This window comes from Poeciliopsis prolifica, unplaced genomic scaffold (assembly GCF_027474105.1).
Source record: "Poeciliopsis prolifica strain line A6 unplaced genomic scaffold, Auburn_PproV2 SCAFFOLD003, whole genome shotgun sequence".
NCBI classification, from domain to species: Eukaryota; Metazoa; Chordata; class Actinopteri; order Cyprinodontiformes; family Poeciliidae; genus Poeciliopsis; species Poeciliopsis prolifica.
Genome location: NW_026562378.1, coordinates 15,974,367 through 15,991,236, shown reverse-complemented (window position 1 = coordinate 15,991,236; position 16,870 = coordinate 15,974,367). Strand labels below are relative to the sequence as shown.

General features: G+C 38.7%; 1 protein-coding gene across 15 annotated transcripts in view; it reads left to right on the top strand.

The window, feature by feature from the left end:
- Positions 1 to 16,870, top strand: part of cacna2d2a (calcium channel, voltage-dependent, alpha 2/delta subunit 2a) — a 200,897-nt gene that overhangs the window by 149,127 nt on the left and 34,900 nt on the right. For all 15 annotated transcript variants that reach the window (XM_055027434.1, XM_055027432.1, XM_055027433.1 and 12 more), the window contains 5 exons: positions 800 to 931; positions 1,144 to 1,201; positions 12,830 to 12,880; positions 14,076 to 14,175; positions 16,275 to 16,436. In XM_055027434.1, coding sequence (XP_054883409.1) covers positions 800 to 931; positions 1,144 to 1,201; positions 12,830 to 12,880; positions 14,076 to 14,175; positions 16,275 to 16,436 — 503 coding nt within the window. The remainder of the gene's footprint in view (positions 1 to 799; positions 932 to 1,143; positions 1,202 to 12,829; positions 12,881 to 14,075; positions 14,176 to 16,274; positions 16,437 to 16,870) is intronic.

The following is a 16,870-nucleotide window of genomic DNA, read 5'->3' as shown; positions in this document are numbered from 1 at the left end:
GACCAGTGTCTTTGTAAAATGTTTCAGTATTTTGTTTTTTTTGGGTGTTTTAACGTGACTATAACACAAATTTAAAAAAGGAGAATACTAGTGTACAAAAATGGGAAGGTGTAAAGATACATTTATTAAGATCAAGATGTCTGAAACAAACCACTCAGAAAACTAACTGTGCTTGTATTAGTTTGAACAAATTATTAATACCATTATAACATTAAACAAGCCAAGTTTTCAGTCAAATTTTAAATATCTTTTCACACCAGAAATGTAAAAGAAAGTTTGTAAAAATTGTTATGACCACTTTTATGAAATATATTGTTCTCCACATTTAAAATTACACAGAAAAACTTTTTAATGCCATTTTTAATGAATTTACAAGTTTTATGTTTGTGAACAAAGTGATGAAATAATAATAATAATAACACATTTTAAACAAATGTTAAGTGTGTCATATTGAAAAAAATTAATTAAAACATCCTGTGACACAACAAACACAAAAAATACACCCAATCATTTAAAATACATAACAATGTAAGAGAAAGTAAAATAATTAAAATACAAAATGATTCAAATATTAAAGCCTTATTAAACAAGCACGTTTTAATTCTCTAATTTGAATGAGACCTGTCGAATATTTACTATTTTCACCAGCCTGCTTTATTGCAGACATGCTTCATAATTTCAGGCTTTCCCTGTAGTTTGTAAACAACTTAAATCTCAAATTACTTTGAAATGTTTTTAAACCCTGTGATTCTGTTAATTTGGGGCTTATTACATATTTGTAATCTTCTTTCTTCTTTAGCGCCTGTGATCCTGAATGAGCTCAACTGGACGCAGGCTCTGGAGCGAGTCTTCATCGAAAACCGGCGAGAGGACAGCTCTCTGCGCTGGCAGGTGTTCGGCAGCGCCACGGGCGTGACGCGCTACTACCCAGGTAGGCTTCATCAGGTCAACACTCTGCCCTCTGCTTCATGGCAAGATAAAGTCAAACTGAATCCATCAGGTTCTCCGCTGCAGAACGTCTTATCAGCTTTCTGTGCTGGTAGCTTGATAGAGAGAATGAAATTATGATTACTTTGATCTCATCTGGTGGGAAATGTCCGACAGTGAGAGGATTATTTGAACTTATTTTCTTGCTCTCTGCAGCCACTCCTTGGAGGGCGCCCAACAAGATTGACCTTTACGACGTTCGCAGAAGGCCATGGTAGGAATAAACTCCATATTTAGTAGCTTTTACCTTCCAGATTATTACAAGAAGGATCTACCGGAGATTTTATACTTGGGGATTCAGTATTATACGGATGTCATGCTTTAATAACAGATTTTCTGGCACTCAATAAGAAATTGGCTCATTCAAATTCTCATAAAATGTGAAGGACCTTTAAAGCTTGACTTTAATGTAGCTTTGTGCTGTTGATACTCCCAGATAACTTGTAAAGTCTTTGTCTTGAAATTCCCTAAGAAGTCTGAACTTTTTGGAAGAATGTTAAATTTGTCCTGCAGTTTAGAGAAATCATCGCAAACATTAAAACGATATTGCAAAAGTTGAGCTTTTGTGGAGACTAAACACAATCCTTCAGCTGCTCCAGATTTGGTGATTTTAAAGTTGCAATATCCATTTGAAAGATCTGCTCATAAGATTACTTGATCATAATAATCTGTATAATTATTTAGACAGCAAACACATACGAATGCCAGTTTCAAGTTATACATAAAATTGCAATTTAGCTCATATTTTTCTGGTTCCTATAAAAATATACATTTCAAGAAGTAAAATTAACCTGCATGTATAATTCTTTCAGCCAACATGATTTTATTTATTCTCAAATAAATAAAAACACAAGCACCCAATTCATGCTTTTAAAAATCACTGATGCTTTTTGTTGTAAAATCTTCAAAATCTCATAAAATAACGACTCAAATCCATGAATAAAATCCTTAAATTAATTTGACATTCTAGAATATGTGTTTTGAAAAGAACCTGGCCATAAGATTACGTAATCATTATAATCTGCAAAACACATATGAACATGCACTTTTTAAATTCACCAATTAGTATGTACACAATGACATTACAAACTGACAAAAAGTAAAAACGGGTATTGATCTACAAAATGATTAACCACATAATAGAACGAGTAACAGCAATAAAGGTAAAACAACCAAACAAGCAAACAAACAAGGAATTATGCATTAAAACAAATACATTCAAAAGAAGATTGAAACACAGGAGGAGTGAAAGATTTTATAATTATGTACTTTTTAGCTTTATTATTCCATTCTTATGTACGTTTTGTAATCTTGGGTTCATAAATGTTGTTTATTGTATAAATAAAGCATTTTCCTGACCCGTATGTAGGTGACGACAAACAGAGACATAAAAGGAAAATCTGGTTGAAAAAAAAGAAATGAGGCCATTCACCCACTTTACCCTCTTCACCCACCCACCCACGGGTTTCTGTCCACCCTTTACACTTTCAATCTACCTGCAGCTGTCACATCGGTTTTGTGGCAGCCCTGCCTGTTGCCTGGTTACAGGTTGGAGTGGAGTGGACATAATCATGACAGCGGTGTTGATTAGACCTGACCCCATTTTCCATCTGGGTCTCCGGCCGGTTTAAATTGAGTGGCTGTTTGAGGTCAGGCCAGAGAGCTCGCACTGAACAAACACACACAGGAGAAACTTTCAATTGTGTTATTACTCTTTTTATTAAGCAAATATTCCATCTGTACACTAAGCTGAGCTTTGAGAAAGACTGAAAGTGGAACAAAATTGGTGGTAAGTGAATGTAAAACGTTAAGCTTTAAAGATTTGAACAAATAGAAAAACACTGAAATTAAATGTCGTCTCTTCTAATCGAATCAATTTATTATTTATTGTCATAGATGTCCAACTTTCTACTAAAACTAATTGTTTGTTTTCTGACAGCACATGTAAGCCATTTCAAACATGAACTCAAAACATACACTAAATGATAATTTGTATTATCAATCAATTAATTAGTGAAGTTGATTTAGCACAAGGCAGTTCAAAGTGGTTCATGTCATAAAAGCACAAAAATGAACAGTCACAGTTAAGAAACCAGTAACATTTTATTTATTTGACATCACATTTTGTCTTCAGAACACATCAGATATATTGGTCAATGTTTTTATCTTCATAATTATAGATTATTTCATTAAAAGTAAAGTAAAATGGTTCAACCTTTATTATCTCTTATTTTGGAAGACATCAGAGTTAAATTCATCTGCAGATGACTTTCATGCAAACAGATTCCGATATTGTATCAGTTCATGTCAGACTGCGCTTGTAATTAAGTAATAAATAAATAAAACACTTAGCACTGTTTTTACAAGCATGAAACCAACAAGGCTTCTCTCTGACAACTTAATTAAGTTAGCAGCAGACAAAAGTCTCCTTAGTGCTGCACTGTCACTTGAGGCTTCGCCTTGAACATGCAAACTGCTGTAAACAGAAACTGCGGCGCTGAAGGACAAGTTCGAACATTAATCCTGTCTCTCATCTGTCAGCTCAAAACCCGAACTACACCGGAGCTTAATTCCTGTGAGTGTTGTGACCGGAGACAGGAAGAAACAATGGATGAGAAGGATGAGCGGAAGCGGCTTGTGTGACGAGGACAGGCAGAGGAAGAGGGTGATTCTTTGTTCTCTCTCTCTGCAAAGGGACACCTTGTCACCTCCGTGGCCTTCCATGTTTGTCACTGTCATTGCGTTGAGCTTTTCCTCATGTTGGACTCAGAGGTGCTCCTGTAGCTGGTTGCTTAGCAACCTGTGCCAAAGCGGAGCGGCGTGGCGGGGTCGCGCGCCGGCAGGGTCATGATGTCTCAGGTCAGGCTTGTGTGATTATAGCCTTACATGCTGCTTTCTTGACTGACATTCGCTGTGGAGGTCGAACGGTCGCGGGGACGTTTGGTTGGGGTCAGGCGAGGTCGTCAAATGTGTCTCTGTGATATCAGAGGAGGCCAGCATCCTTCAGAGTGACAGTGACATGAATAACACTTTCAATGTTTGCATAAAACATAAAACGTGAACAGATCACATGCATAAAGCATGAAAATGGTCAGTGAATCGGTTTTACATTCCCACCTGTTGCAAAGATTGTCGGTGTTTTTATCCATCTGTTTTGGTTGAGGTTATTTTGGATTCACCGCATTCAGATTTTTTTTCTCATCATGCAACTCTGGGAAAAATTGAGAGAGCACTTAAAATGATCAGTTTCTCTGATTTTACTTTTTTGAACATTGTTCTACTGACAACATGTCTCTGAAATTCCAAGCTAAATTTACACATTTAAAATATGAACATCTATTAACATTGTATTAAACAAGACTTAACATTTTGAAGTCGTTCATTTTTTATTTTATTTTGATAAGTGTGGTTCTTCAGTATTGTTTTTATTTTATTTCTTATTTTCAAATTAATTTTATCATTCATAATCCTCCCAGAGTCCCAAGAGGGGTTCTGTTTTTTTTTTTTTCTTCTTGTGGTTTTGGGAACTGATGGTCTGACGGGACATCCTCATCATCTACCTCAGTCTTCCTGAGCGTCGCACTAAAACTGCAATCATGTTGTTTTTATGTCTACTGTGGAAAATAGGCTGATGGAGCATCATAATTTATATTCATTCATATAAAAAACAGATATAAATGTATTATTTCTTTATTTATTCAATCGAGGGACAAAAAGGACATAGTTACAACAAAAAGTATCCAGACAGTTTTATTTTATTTATTTATTTTTTTTAATTTATTCACAGTTAGAGATGGATATTAGTCCGAAAAATGGACAAACAAATTACTGACTTGGATGTAACATTGTCACAGAAATAGTAAAATTGGGAAGCTTAAGCTTAAAAAGTATGAAATTTTGAAGTAAAACATTTAGGAGCTCTGTTCGTATGCGTTATTATAACATTTGATGATGAACAGCGTAGAACAGTACCACTCTTACATGTGCGAACTCTGACAGATGTGCAGGTTTTACACGTTGGTCAATAGGCAAGAAAGATGCTGCAAGCAGATTGCAGCATTACAATCACATATTTCTGTAACATCAGATTGATGCAGACCTGTAGCTATACTCCCTTTGACAAATCTGCAGTCTGGTTGTAGTCTGGTTGGCATGCAGGAAGTTGTTACTGATTGTTGGATCGTAAATTTGTGGCTTTAACTGGTTCCAGTCGACAGCTTCTTGTCTGACCAGGTGGGCTTTAAAAAATGAAAAATCATCCAGCAGATTTTTCCCCCTTCCGCTCTTCCAGCAGCTCCATCAAGAAAATTAATGATCCAGTCTTTGCACTTAATTGTCACCAATTCCAGTGTCATTAAATATTAACATTATTCATTATGTCTGTTCTTTTCACCAAAGGAAGCAAAGCAGAAGCTAAGGTGAGGCAGAGGAAAGAGAAAAGGAAAATAGAAGGAGGAATAACAAGAGAAAAGGCATGGAGTCCTGTTAGCCAAGCGTTGCAAAGATCCCATTACCTCCCAGGTTCACAACAGCATGTAGGCTATATCACATATTGATTTCTTCAAAAAGTCAATCTGACCTCGTCACAAATATTATGACTGCTGGTCAGTCCCTGAAGCTGAGGCTCCCTAGAACACTATTCCCAATATCCCGAGCCCGGAGCCTTGCCTCCTCCTTTCATTCCTTTTTTCACCCCACTTCAGGTGGACGCTGAGTCAGAGGACATCACTGTTGTTGTTGCTGAAGGTGACACAAGGCTTTAAGAGTTTTACCACAAGATTAAAGTACATCAAGGGCTGCAATTGTCTGTGAGCAGGTTGGATGAGAAATACCCAAACAGCATAAATGTTGAAAGAGAGAAGATTTTGCACATTCCTCGACACACGAAAATACAAAAATTTGATTACTGGAAAGCAGCAACGCTTCCAGTAATCAACACAAAGTTGAATAAATAAGCAGCAGACAACATCTCTGTCTCCTGCGGGCTCGCTGGGAACTGTCCCCCTATATTTTTATCTTAATTCAATCTCAATTCGCCTTGCACATCCACAGGAGCACTAAGAGAGCAGCAGTCCATAAAATAATAAGCCCATCAGCACAATACAAATTCACACTCTTGCTCTCTCGCTGCGTTCTATACAGTGTCCCCATTATTTTGTGCTTACTGTCCTCACATCTTTTGTAAACGATGCATTAATGTCAAAGCATGCTCACCATGTGCACACCCATGATTACTAGTAAAAATCACCACAATTTACATCAACAATAAGCTTCACTATAAAACAACCATCCAATGCATCTGTTGCATGTTTCTAAAAATGCTTTAGATTATTCCCTCCGTTTAAATGTGACGCTCAACACTTTGCAGAATGGGTCAGGGTGCATAAACACAATCTTCTGCGAGAGAGTCGGCCCCCCCAGCACAGTTAATATATTGATTGTACAGCGCTGGGCTGTGATAAAACTATTTCATGAATTCCAATGAGACTCTTTTACCTGACTGTTACAAAAGCAGCGAACTGCAATCACCGCAACACAGAATATGTTGTTGTGTTCATCGCTTGTATAATGCGTTTCTTTTAGATTTATTTTGGTGGAGGTTCGGGGGGAGATGCAAGGGAGGGGGTGGCTGTGAATGCAGCCGCTTTAATCTCGTCTCTCTTGGAGCGATACCTTATTCTGCCTTCAGTGTAAAGAGCACACGTTGGCTGCATGCGTGTACCAGGTCTTATCTATATCAGAGATGTTGTCACAAACAGATCTGTTATGTTGGGAACACTTTTATATTACAAAATGTATGATATATTTTAGAGTTTGTTAGTATTTTGTGGTTATACAAGTTGATGATGCAGATATCTGAGGAGTTGGGCTTTATATGAGCTTTTTTTCAACATTTTTAATGAAGGATTTTTCTGTCTAAGTACATAATTTAGCTATTATTACAAAAATAATGTAAGCAGTTGGAAAATAGTGCAAAAATCTTTCCCATTGATGATTTCTGTGAAAGTGTGGTAGCCCTTGGCTTTTATTGATATCTTGCTGCGTTCATTTTTCTATCATAGGTCTTAAAATGAAACAGATAAATAAAAATTAGTCTTAGGGTTCACTCCATCTAGATAAAATTGTGCTGATCTCTCCACCACATACAAGGCTTGGGAAAAGGAGCAGCAATGGAAGAAATCAGTTGCCAATACTTCTGGATGACATCACAAGCCAACATTAATTATCTATCAATGTATTTATCTGGCAATGCATTAAATATCTAAAACAATGTAAATGCATTCCAGCATATTTTAAAATTTGAATTTACATGCTGTTGCATCTGGATTGTGATTTTACTAGACATAGGCTAAGGCTGGACAATAAATCAATAACAATATACAACATGATATATTTGTTTCGGTACTCTCTGCCTTGTTTGTTTTTATGTCTAAATAAAGTGTCAGCAAGTTGTTATACCTCTGAAGATCTTCTAAACATTAGATCTTTTGCCTCCACTGATTTATTGCCTAGGTTTTTAGCATCCGCGGCAAATTTAGCGCAACTCTTGACTAGAAGAGTTGGGGGTTCTTGTGTGGCTTCGCAGACGTTCACTCACATGGATACATATTTTTCTCACATGCATACATATTCTTCTTTTTCATATTCATATTTTGTTTCAGTATTTTTGCATCAATACATCAAAACAATTTCTGAGCTTGTGAACTTGTTTACTGGCAATGGCAATAAACCTGATTCTGATTCTGATAGACACATGGTCGAGATCAATAGAGTATACATCTGATAGAATATTCAATTCTGATCCAGAACCACACAGCATTCTGGGAAATGTAGGCCGAGGAAAGGCTTTAGCTAATCAGGTTTAAGGTTTCACCACTTTGTCTCATAGCTTCCTAAAGCTAAACAACGGAGTGGAGTGAGAACTGTGGATGACACAGGAAAGGTTACACCGCCAGTCATCTCTATTTCAAATATGGAAAAAGTAACAATCAGTAGTTATCAATATGAACTGATATGAAACGCTGATATTGTGATATGTTTTTCAGCCATATTGTCTAGCCCTAATCCTAACGTAGGCTGTCTTTATCTCAGTGAAACATTTCTCCTTTAGCTACTAGATTCTCAGTTGTGGTCTTTAGAAAGCAAGTAAAAGATTTTGATGCAAAATCAAATTCAATTCAAATTCAAAAAATACTTTATTGATCCCAAAAGGAAATTAAGTGTTGTTCTAACTGATTAATGCAAAGTCTTCAAAGAGATATTTTTGGTAGTGATGGCTGCTGGCAGGAAAGAGCTCTTGTAGCGGTCTGTATTGCAGTAAATTTAAGAAAGCCTCTGACTGAAGACTGAAGAGTCCTCTTTGCATTTACGGCCTGCTGCATTTGCCTTTAGGAGTAAATTAATCCACCTGATTGACAGGAATACTGCGAAAACTGAATGATGCTGTTAACTATTTATTTATTACAAGCTGTATCCATCAGTTAGCTCACTGAAGTCGTGACTTGTGATTTTCAGTAAGGATTACTCTAAAAAATAAAATAAAATCACTGGAGGTGTCCCATGACCCAACTTGTAATTAACGTGTTCTGTCAACCTAAATCTTGATCCACAGTTTTTTGTAATGAACTGTGGCACTGATATAAAGTCTCAGATGGCAGTTGTTTATCTTTTCTAATTGGCGCATCAGAATAAACAGGAGCTGACACATCATTATGTGGAATCCAGTGGCCATGTCTGAAACAGGATACTGCTCTTGATGGCTCACTGGCAGCGATGAGTTTTTCTTTACAACCTTTAGTGGATGGTAAAAATCTGAAAGGCCGGGTCCGCTGCCTGCTGGGGACTGAATGGGCGAGCGGGTTCGGTTCAGCACCAGCCAGGCCCATCTGCTTGTCACCTGGCCTTGGCATGCAGGAGACCGGGTAATGACAGGGAAAGAATGGCATCAGTGGGCAGGAGCCGAGAGGTAATTACGGACTGGAATCCATGCAGAAACGACACATCTGGATCCGCGAGTCAAAAATGTGGTGAATTATACCCGGATACCAGCCTCGGTTCATGATTTTTATCCATCACAAGTGCGATATCGGGTCCGTAGACTGAAAATCGTTGATTCTATATTCTACTTTCTCTGATCTTGATGTTCTCCCTCTCAGAGGAAGAGACGAAAAAGAGTCACTTCAGAATCTGTGTGGAAGATCAGCCATGGCAGCACTATATAGCTTTGACTCATGCGTTACTCTTCCTTACTCCATCACAGCTCACACATTTCTCTTAAACCCTATTACCACTGATCAATGCTGCCTCTTTCACAGCTGCAGAGAAATGATCTGCTTGAAAGTAATATCTCCTCAGCATATTTTAGGTGTGCAGCCTGCATAGTTCTTTAGTCTGAGATTTTTGCATTGGTGGGGATGAAGATGACCTGTAATGACATGGTAATGAAAGCCTGCATTGCCTTATAATTAACATTTAACCCCCTCCAAAATAAGTTGAATTCCCATTAAACGATCATTCTCCTCAATGAGAAGTAGACTGACCAAGTAAGTTAATGAAATCTCGCAGTTGGTCTGCAAGCATCAGCCGTTGCCAAATGACCCTCCTTTAATCTCCAGACGAGGTGACTCTGTTTGGGAGCCTCGGGGAGTTGAGACGTGTGCCTCATTCTGACCGAGCTTTCCGTCCCGCATCGATGATCGCTTTCACAAATTCGGTCTGCTGAAAAGAAAGCGGCCCCCGCCGTGTGGAGTCTCGGGTCCTTCCTCCGCCCTCTCCCTCACTGCCTTGAATTAAGATTTCAGTAATTAAATTGATAAAAGTCATGCACGCCTATATGCCTCATGGTTCCAGACCTGATTTCTGTCGCCACCCAGAAGTGGGAAGCTGTGGAAGTTCTACCTTTGATGTAGCATTCTTTATTATTGAAAATAATTGGATTCTCACTCCTCCATCTTCCTCCCTCTCTCCATCTCCCTCTTATGTACACACACATATATTTTGCCTATATTCACTACCAGCTGAGCTCAGTCATTGACCTCATATGCAGCAGCCCCTGTTTCTCCTGAGATTTCCACTTAAGCTTTTCACCAAAGCGGTTCGAGCAGACCAGGCAATGAGATGTCAACACAGGTCAGGGGTCACTTAGCAGTTTAGAGTGCCGCCTACTGGGGCGCCGTCGCTCAAACCTTCATATCAGCCTGGCCGAGCGAGCGAAAAGAGCCTCTTTGGCCCGCGGGCAGCTGGCTTCCCTCCACACTCAGCAGAACGGCCGATAATCAGCAGAAAGAGACCCCTGATGATTGCTCTGGCTCTGCCTAAGACGGCTGCTAACTGCTTGCCTGCTCACTTCCTCAGAATGTCAAACTAATACTCACATCTGAGACAACCCTCCCCTCCGCCGTCGAGCTGCAGAAAAGCCCCGGCTGTCCATCCATCTTAGCTCTTTTTGTATCGCTGGCAAATGTGAATTTAATTGCCGCTGGAAGAGACTGAAGGGATTTCTGATTTCCCTCTGTATGTCATCCCCTATCAACAATGTTCAGATGTTACATGCGCCGGCTAGTTCATTACCGTCGCTGTCCGGTGAGTTACACACATCGTTTGGAAGGTGCTTCGTATAACAGTCTGAAGCAGCAACAGGGCCGCCGCCAGACTCAATAATGTATTTGACACCCAGCTGAAGAGCCGACGAAGGAACGGAACGTCAGATACCTTATTTTACTGAAATTACTCGGCGGTTTCCGCCGCTCAGGTCAGCTCCACTTTGGCTTTTCCTTGACAAGTAAATTTTAGCTGAGTGGAGAGAGAGCATGAGGTTTTAGTAGTTTTTCAGTTACAACTAAAAGGTGCAAAAAGGGACCTTTTAGTCCCTATTTGCTACATCAAAGGTGCAGGTGTTGTCTATGAAAGTTCTAACATGTTTAAAGAAGAAAAAAGAAAAACGTTTTCAATGGGTAACGCACCAGAGAGTTGGCTTTTGGCATTGTTTGTTCATCTCAGGTTGCACCAATAAATTTGCCCTGATTTCCTTAATTTTGGGAGATCTGTGATTGAACGATATTTAGATGTGAAGAAGATCTTATCCAATGATCTCATCTCCCTCAGTGAAAATCTAAAAATCAACCACTGTCCTGTTTTGCTTCCCATGAGAGAAGCTTGACTGTCAGAACCAACCAGAAGTTCATGCCTGCGTGTTTTCAGTTGCTGTTACAAAATCTGCAACTTTTTTGCATTTCAGACAAAAACATTCGTTACTGGCCAAAGTCAGAATCGACAGGTCAGGCTTTTTAGAGACCTGATCCGGGAGCAGAATCAGGTATTATGCTGCGTTCACACCAAATGCGTTTCCCGGATCTGGTTTTCATTCAAAGTCGTGGCACGACTTGAAGCGTAAAGGCCGGCAACGGAAAACAACGGCTGGAGCAATTTTGATGCGTCTGACGCCTTTGAAGCGCCTCCACATAGACTTTGAACGTAAACAAGACGTGTGAAACACTAAATGTAGAGCAAAATGTCACGCGTCTGCATTCAAAGTGCACAAGCATCGACCCTGAAGTGTGAGATGAGATTTTGGCTCACGTAACACATTTGGTGTGAACGCACCATGAAGAACTTCTTCATAATATGTTGCATAATAAGCAACCATAAATTTCCATGTAAGTTCTTTATATCCAGTGAGGGAATGTACATAAGTACATTTGTTCATGTTATGTATATTATCTTATTATGGCTTCCAGTTGAAACCTACTTCCTTTTTTCTTCCACAAACTCTGCGTTCTGTGAAGAGCATAACTAGGAGGTCCTGTTCACATTCTCCCACCTGAGCAGTGGGTCTCTGCAGCTCCCCTACAGTTATCATGCTTTTTCTCATTTACCAGTCAGTTTGGTCGGACAAAAATGTCTTTGTACAACTTTCCATTTGTGTTTAGCTCTCTCCATTTTCAGATGATGGATTTAATTGAGGCCACTGTTTGCACTTGATTATATTTGACTGTTTCAGAGAAAAGGGAGCTTTTCCTATTTTTAGCCATGAATAATGTTTAAAAGCATGTATAATTTTCTTTCCGATCCACAAGTATGTAGAATTGTAATGAATTTAGGACAATTATGTGAAAAAGCTCAAACCTATTACTACGAATAGGTTTGCAAGGCAACGTATATAAAAGTTACTCTAACAATCCGCCTTTCTCTTAATTAGCATTCGAAAAAGGAAGTGTTATTCTACCCTTAAATAAATGTGACTTTGTGGAAAGTTTCCCTGAAATTTCTTCCGTCATTAATGCCAAAATAGAAAACAAATCTATATAATTAAGCAGCTTTTAAGATTGCTGTTTAGTGTAATACCATCTAAATATCTAAGACATTGAACACATTCAGCCTTTGTTTAAAGGGATGATTGCCCTTTTAACAGTATAATAACACTGATAATATGGTGTTAAAGATGTGTTTGTTGGGCCCATTACAAGGGCCATCTCCACATTTGTTTGGAGGCTTTTACAGTTCACTGCCGGCTATTGTGCCAGATGTGTTGCTACATGCTGAAACCATCAACTAGTAATTACTCCGGCTTATGCAACAATTATTCAGACCAGGCTCTGGTATTCACTGAAGAGGACTATCTGCATTGAAGTCAGCCAACAGCGGCTGTGGCCAACACTGAAGTATATAACAACTTATTAACTCTTCTAAGCACATAAGCCTTTTCTGTAGCTTAAGTGGGCTCAGCTATGGCTGCTCCATACTATTATGACTGGGCTCATTGTGGCTCTGGCCTCTTTCTTCAGTGCAATTTTCAGAGATTATGGGAACGAATTAAAGGCCTTTCTTTGTCTCTTTTGTGCAGGTATATCCAAGGTGCATCGTCTCCAAAGGACATGGTCATCATTGTCGATGTGTAAGTATTTCGCTTTTCTCTCACCTTGTCCCTGGATCCAGCAGAGATTATCGCCTTCAAAGGACACCAGTGCCACCTGTTGGTCTGAGGAGAAGCGAAAGTTTAAGACGATGATTGCTTCTTATCCTCTGACCTTTAAGCCTTACATCCTGATTTATTGGTTCAGGTAAATCTCCAAGATGTGGGAGAGAAAAGTGACTTTGGACAACTGAAGAACCAGAGGACTTAAATATGCAACTTGAATGTGATTTATGATGAGAAATGTAGTTTTCAAGTCTTTTTTTCCCCTCACTCAAACATTCGTATTTCTTTCTTTCACATTTATTTCTTTATGGATAATTATTTAGCATTAAATTATATTATGAGCCTTAAAAATCGTGGTAGATATCTAAAAATAGCCTGCTTTGCTGGCTATCAATCTAAAAAGAGATTGATTCCTAAATTATAATATTTTGAAAATTTAGCACATAAATATTCTATGTAATTTTTCTTCATTTTGTACTTATAATTTGTTCATTTCAATTATAGTAGCAGATTTCTTTTGTTTAGCTCTGGAAAAATTAAAGACACCACTGCATTGAACCCCACTGAAAACCTCCTGGTTATTCCACCAAATATTGATTTCTGAGCTCTTCCTGAGTCAAAACAGTTTTGTTCCTAAATGAATACAAACTTGTTTTCTTTGCATCTTTTTTGTTATTTTGGCCGTTTTTCATTTTTTGCAAATACTAAATTTTAGGTTGGAGTTTCAGAGACATGTTGTCAGTAGTTCATAGAATAAAAGAACAATGTTCAAACATGTACCTATAAAAAGTAAAATCAGAGAAACTGATCATTTTTAGTGGTCCCTTATTTTTTCCAGAGCTGTATATATATGTGTATTACATAATATGAGAGAAATAATAGTGATGAACATATATGGACAAATCTACTTCTTATCACCTCACTTCTTTTTATCAACTCACTACAGTTTAATTGGGATTATTTTACCAAGGCTTTTTTTAGTTTATCTTATTCTACATCTTATCCTGTATTTGCATTCTCATCATCAACTCATCAAAGAACAAAAACTGGATCATGGGGGGAATTAGATGCAAATGATAGTAAAGTTCCAATTTATAACTTCTAAAGCAAGAAAACTAATTTGAATATTTCTGAATGTTTCTGAGCATCGTTGTTTCTTTGCTGTCTGCAGGAGCGGCAGTGTCAGCGGACTCACTCTAAAACTCATGAAAACCTCCGTCATAGAGATGCTTGACACGTTATCAGACGATGACTATGTCAATGTGGCGAAGGTACGTCGAAGCTGTAAAATCATTATTTGCAATTATTATAATGACTCACTACTGCAAGTGATATTACTGCCAGTATTTGCAGTTTTTATTTGGCGGTTTCTAATTAAGCTGGGAGTCATTAGGCGCAGCAGTGGGCTCATTCTGTCCCCAGTTGTTTATTTGCAGTGGAAACCACATCTCTCCTCCATTGCAGAGCATTTGCTCTTCCTACATCTATGTCCATATAGAATTGTTTCCATCTGTGTCTTCCTGTCACTGCTGATCACCAGGTTTTCTATTACTAGAACTAATATGTGTGGGAATATGATTGCTATTCTATTCTGCAGGGCAGATAACACACAAAACTTGCTTTCTGCAGTGCAAACCCCCACACTCACACACACTTCCACACGCATACACGTCTGCTTGCTTAGTGTGGTGCTTCTGTTTGTCGACTCTCTTCGGTAATCCTTCATAATCCATTGCTTTTAGCCACTGTATGGCCCTAAATCCCATCTCCAAGAGCAAGAAATGAGCATGCTAATCTGGGTGGGAATGCATCTGATTTTCACCACTGTGAAGGAAGTGAGGGTTTACACAAGCCTGCTGTGAATTGTTTGCACAACGCAAAACGCATTAATGACATCATAATTTACCCAAAAATTATCACCAGACACTGTCTTCTGCATCTCCTTTTTCAGGATTTTAAAGACATTACTTCTGACACCAATTTAGATACAACAGTAATTGTTTTCCTGTAAATTTGGGCTCCTGAAGAGGCAGGTTTGGATAAATATGGAACATATTTGTATTTCCAAACTTAATTTTCTGTTAATAAATGTTATCTTCTTTCCTTCAGCTTCTGTCTTTCCTAATTTATTTCTTCTCTTTCATCACTTCTTATTGCTTTTCTTTTCTTGCCTTTCATCCTTTCCTTTCTTCTGTTCTTCTTTCATCATTCCTTCTTTGCGTCCTTCTCTCCTACTTTTCATAACCTATACGCTGACATACACTTTCTTCCTTCCTTTCTTCCTTCCTTCCCTCCTTCCTTTTGTCCTCTTTTTCTTCCTTCTTTCTATACTTCCTTCCTTCCTTCTTTCTATACTTTCTTCCTTCCTTCTTTCTATCCTTCCTTTCTTCCTTTTTTCTATCCTTCCTTTCTTCATTTTTTCTATCCTTTCCTTCCTTCATTCCTTCCTTGCTTCCTTCTTTCTTTCATTCTTTCCTTCATTCCTTCCTGCCTTCCTTCCTTCCTCATTTCTATCCTTCCTCCTTTCCTTCCTTCCTTCTATTTGGCTATTTTATAATACTATTACTACCAACATAATATTTAATATTTTCAAATAACGTAATAGTTAATTTTAGTAATTTGTAGGTTAAAGTCAGCTTTAAAAAGCTGAAACTAGAAAATTAATAAATGTTTAATATTATTTATATATTCTATATATTTATATATAAATTATTTTTTCTTCATCCTATTTACATGAACTCAACTTTTTTACATCATGCAGACAAACAATGTAATAATATTAACTCTCTGTGCTTTTCATTTCTTTACCTCTTCAAATATGTGACGACAACGACTCCTATAAGAAATGTCAGCTTTTCTCACACACAGCGTTTCACATCAATCAGTGTTGAAAATGTCAGCAAAATCTGAATCTGACCTTCAAGACGAAACATTTGAAACACGGCGTTTCAGACATCACTGCTAATGTCATAATCATGCATAGACACCACATGCAGACATGGCCGCAGATGTAAACACACCGACATGGAGGGACGTAAGCGCAATTTTAGGCTAATTTGGTAGATGAGATGAGACAGATGATATTACCTTGGCTGGGTTTCCGTTGGGCGCGCTGCAGCGCCGTTTCAGGTGCACCTGTTCTTTGTGGGGGAAAGTTGTAATTATAGGTGTTTACTGCCAGGCGGAGAGTGGCAGGGCAGCTTGCATCTGCACACACCCACGTCTGCATCCTGCCTCCAGGAACTGCACACACCAGACCAATAACACAGAGATACTCAGCTGGACACAGTTGTGTTTTGGCAAACTTTGTGGTATTCTTTCCTAGCAATGTTCAGATACATATTTTTTTTTTTTGTCCTCTGTCTTCCAGTTTAATGAAAAGGCTGAGGCTGTCGTTCCGTGCTTCAGGACTTTGGTCCAAGCCAATGTCCGCAACAAGAAGATCTTCAAGCAAGCCGTCACGCATATGCAGGCCAAAGGAACCACAGATTACAAATCAGGCTTCACGTTTGCCTTCGAGCAACTTCTCAATGTAAGAGCTAACAAGCTTTTCTTAGAAAGGCTGCTTTGTTTTTCTAAGGCTGATGCTTTTGTCTAATCTAATTAATCAAACTATGGTGATACCACAAGCCTGACAGTGAGCAGCCCAGGTTTGCATTAGACATTTCCAGAAGGCTGTCATTTCTAACGGCAGGCTTGATTATGGCTGCCATTGCGGTGGAGTGGCAGCCGACACGGAGACGAGGTTTCTCAGCAGCAGCCCATCCACGTGCTCCCGGCACAGGTGCTGCCTCAGCTCCGTATGCTGCGGCGCATTTTCTGAGGCTGCCACACTAATGGGCTCTGATAGGATGATTGATGAGCGTAGCCCAGAGGAGATCAGCCACAGACACTTTATATTCCTCTGTGCATTTTGGGAGGCACAGAGCCAAGAATCCTTGCTTTTTGTCGGGGAAAAGAGAAATA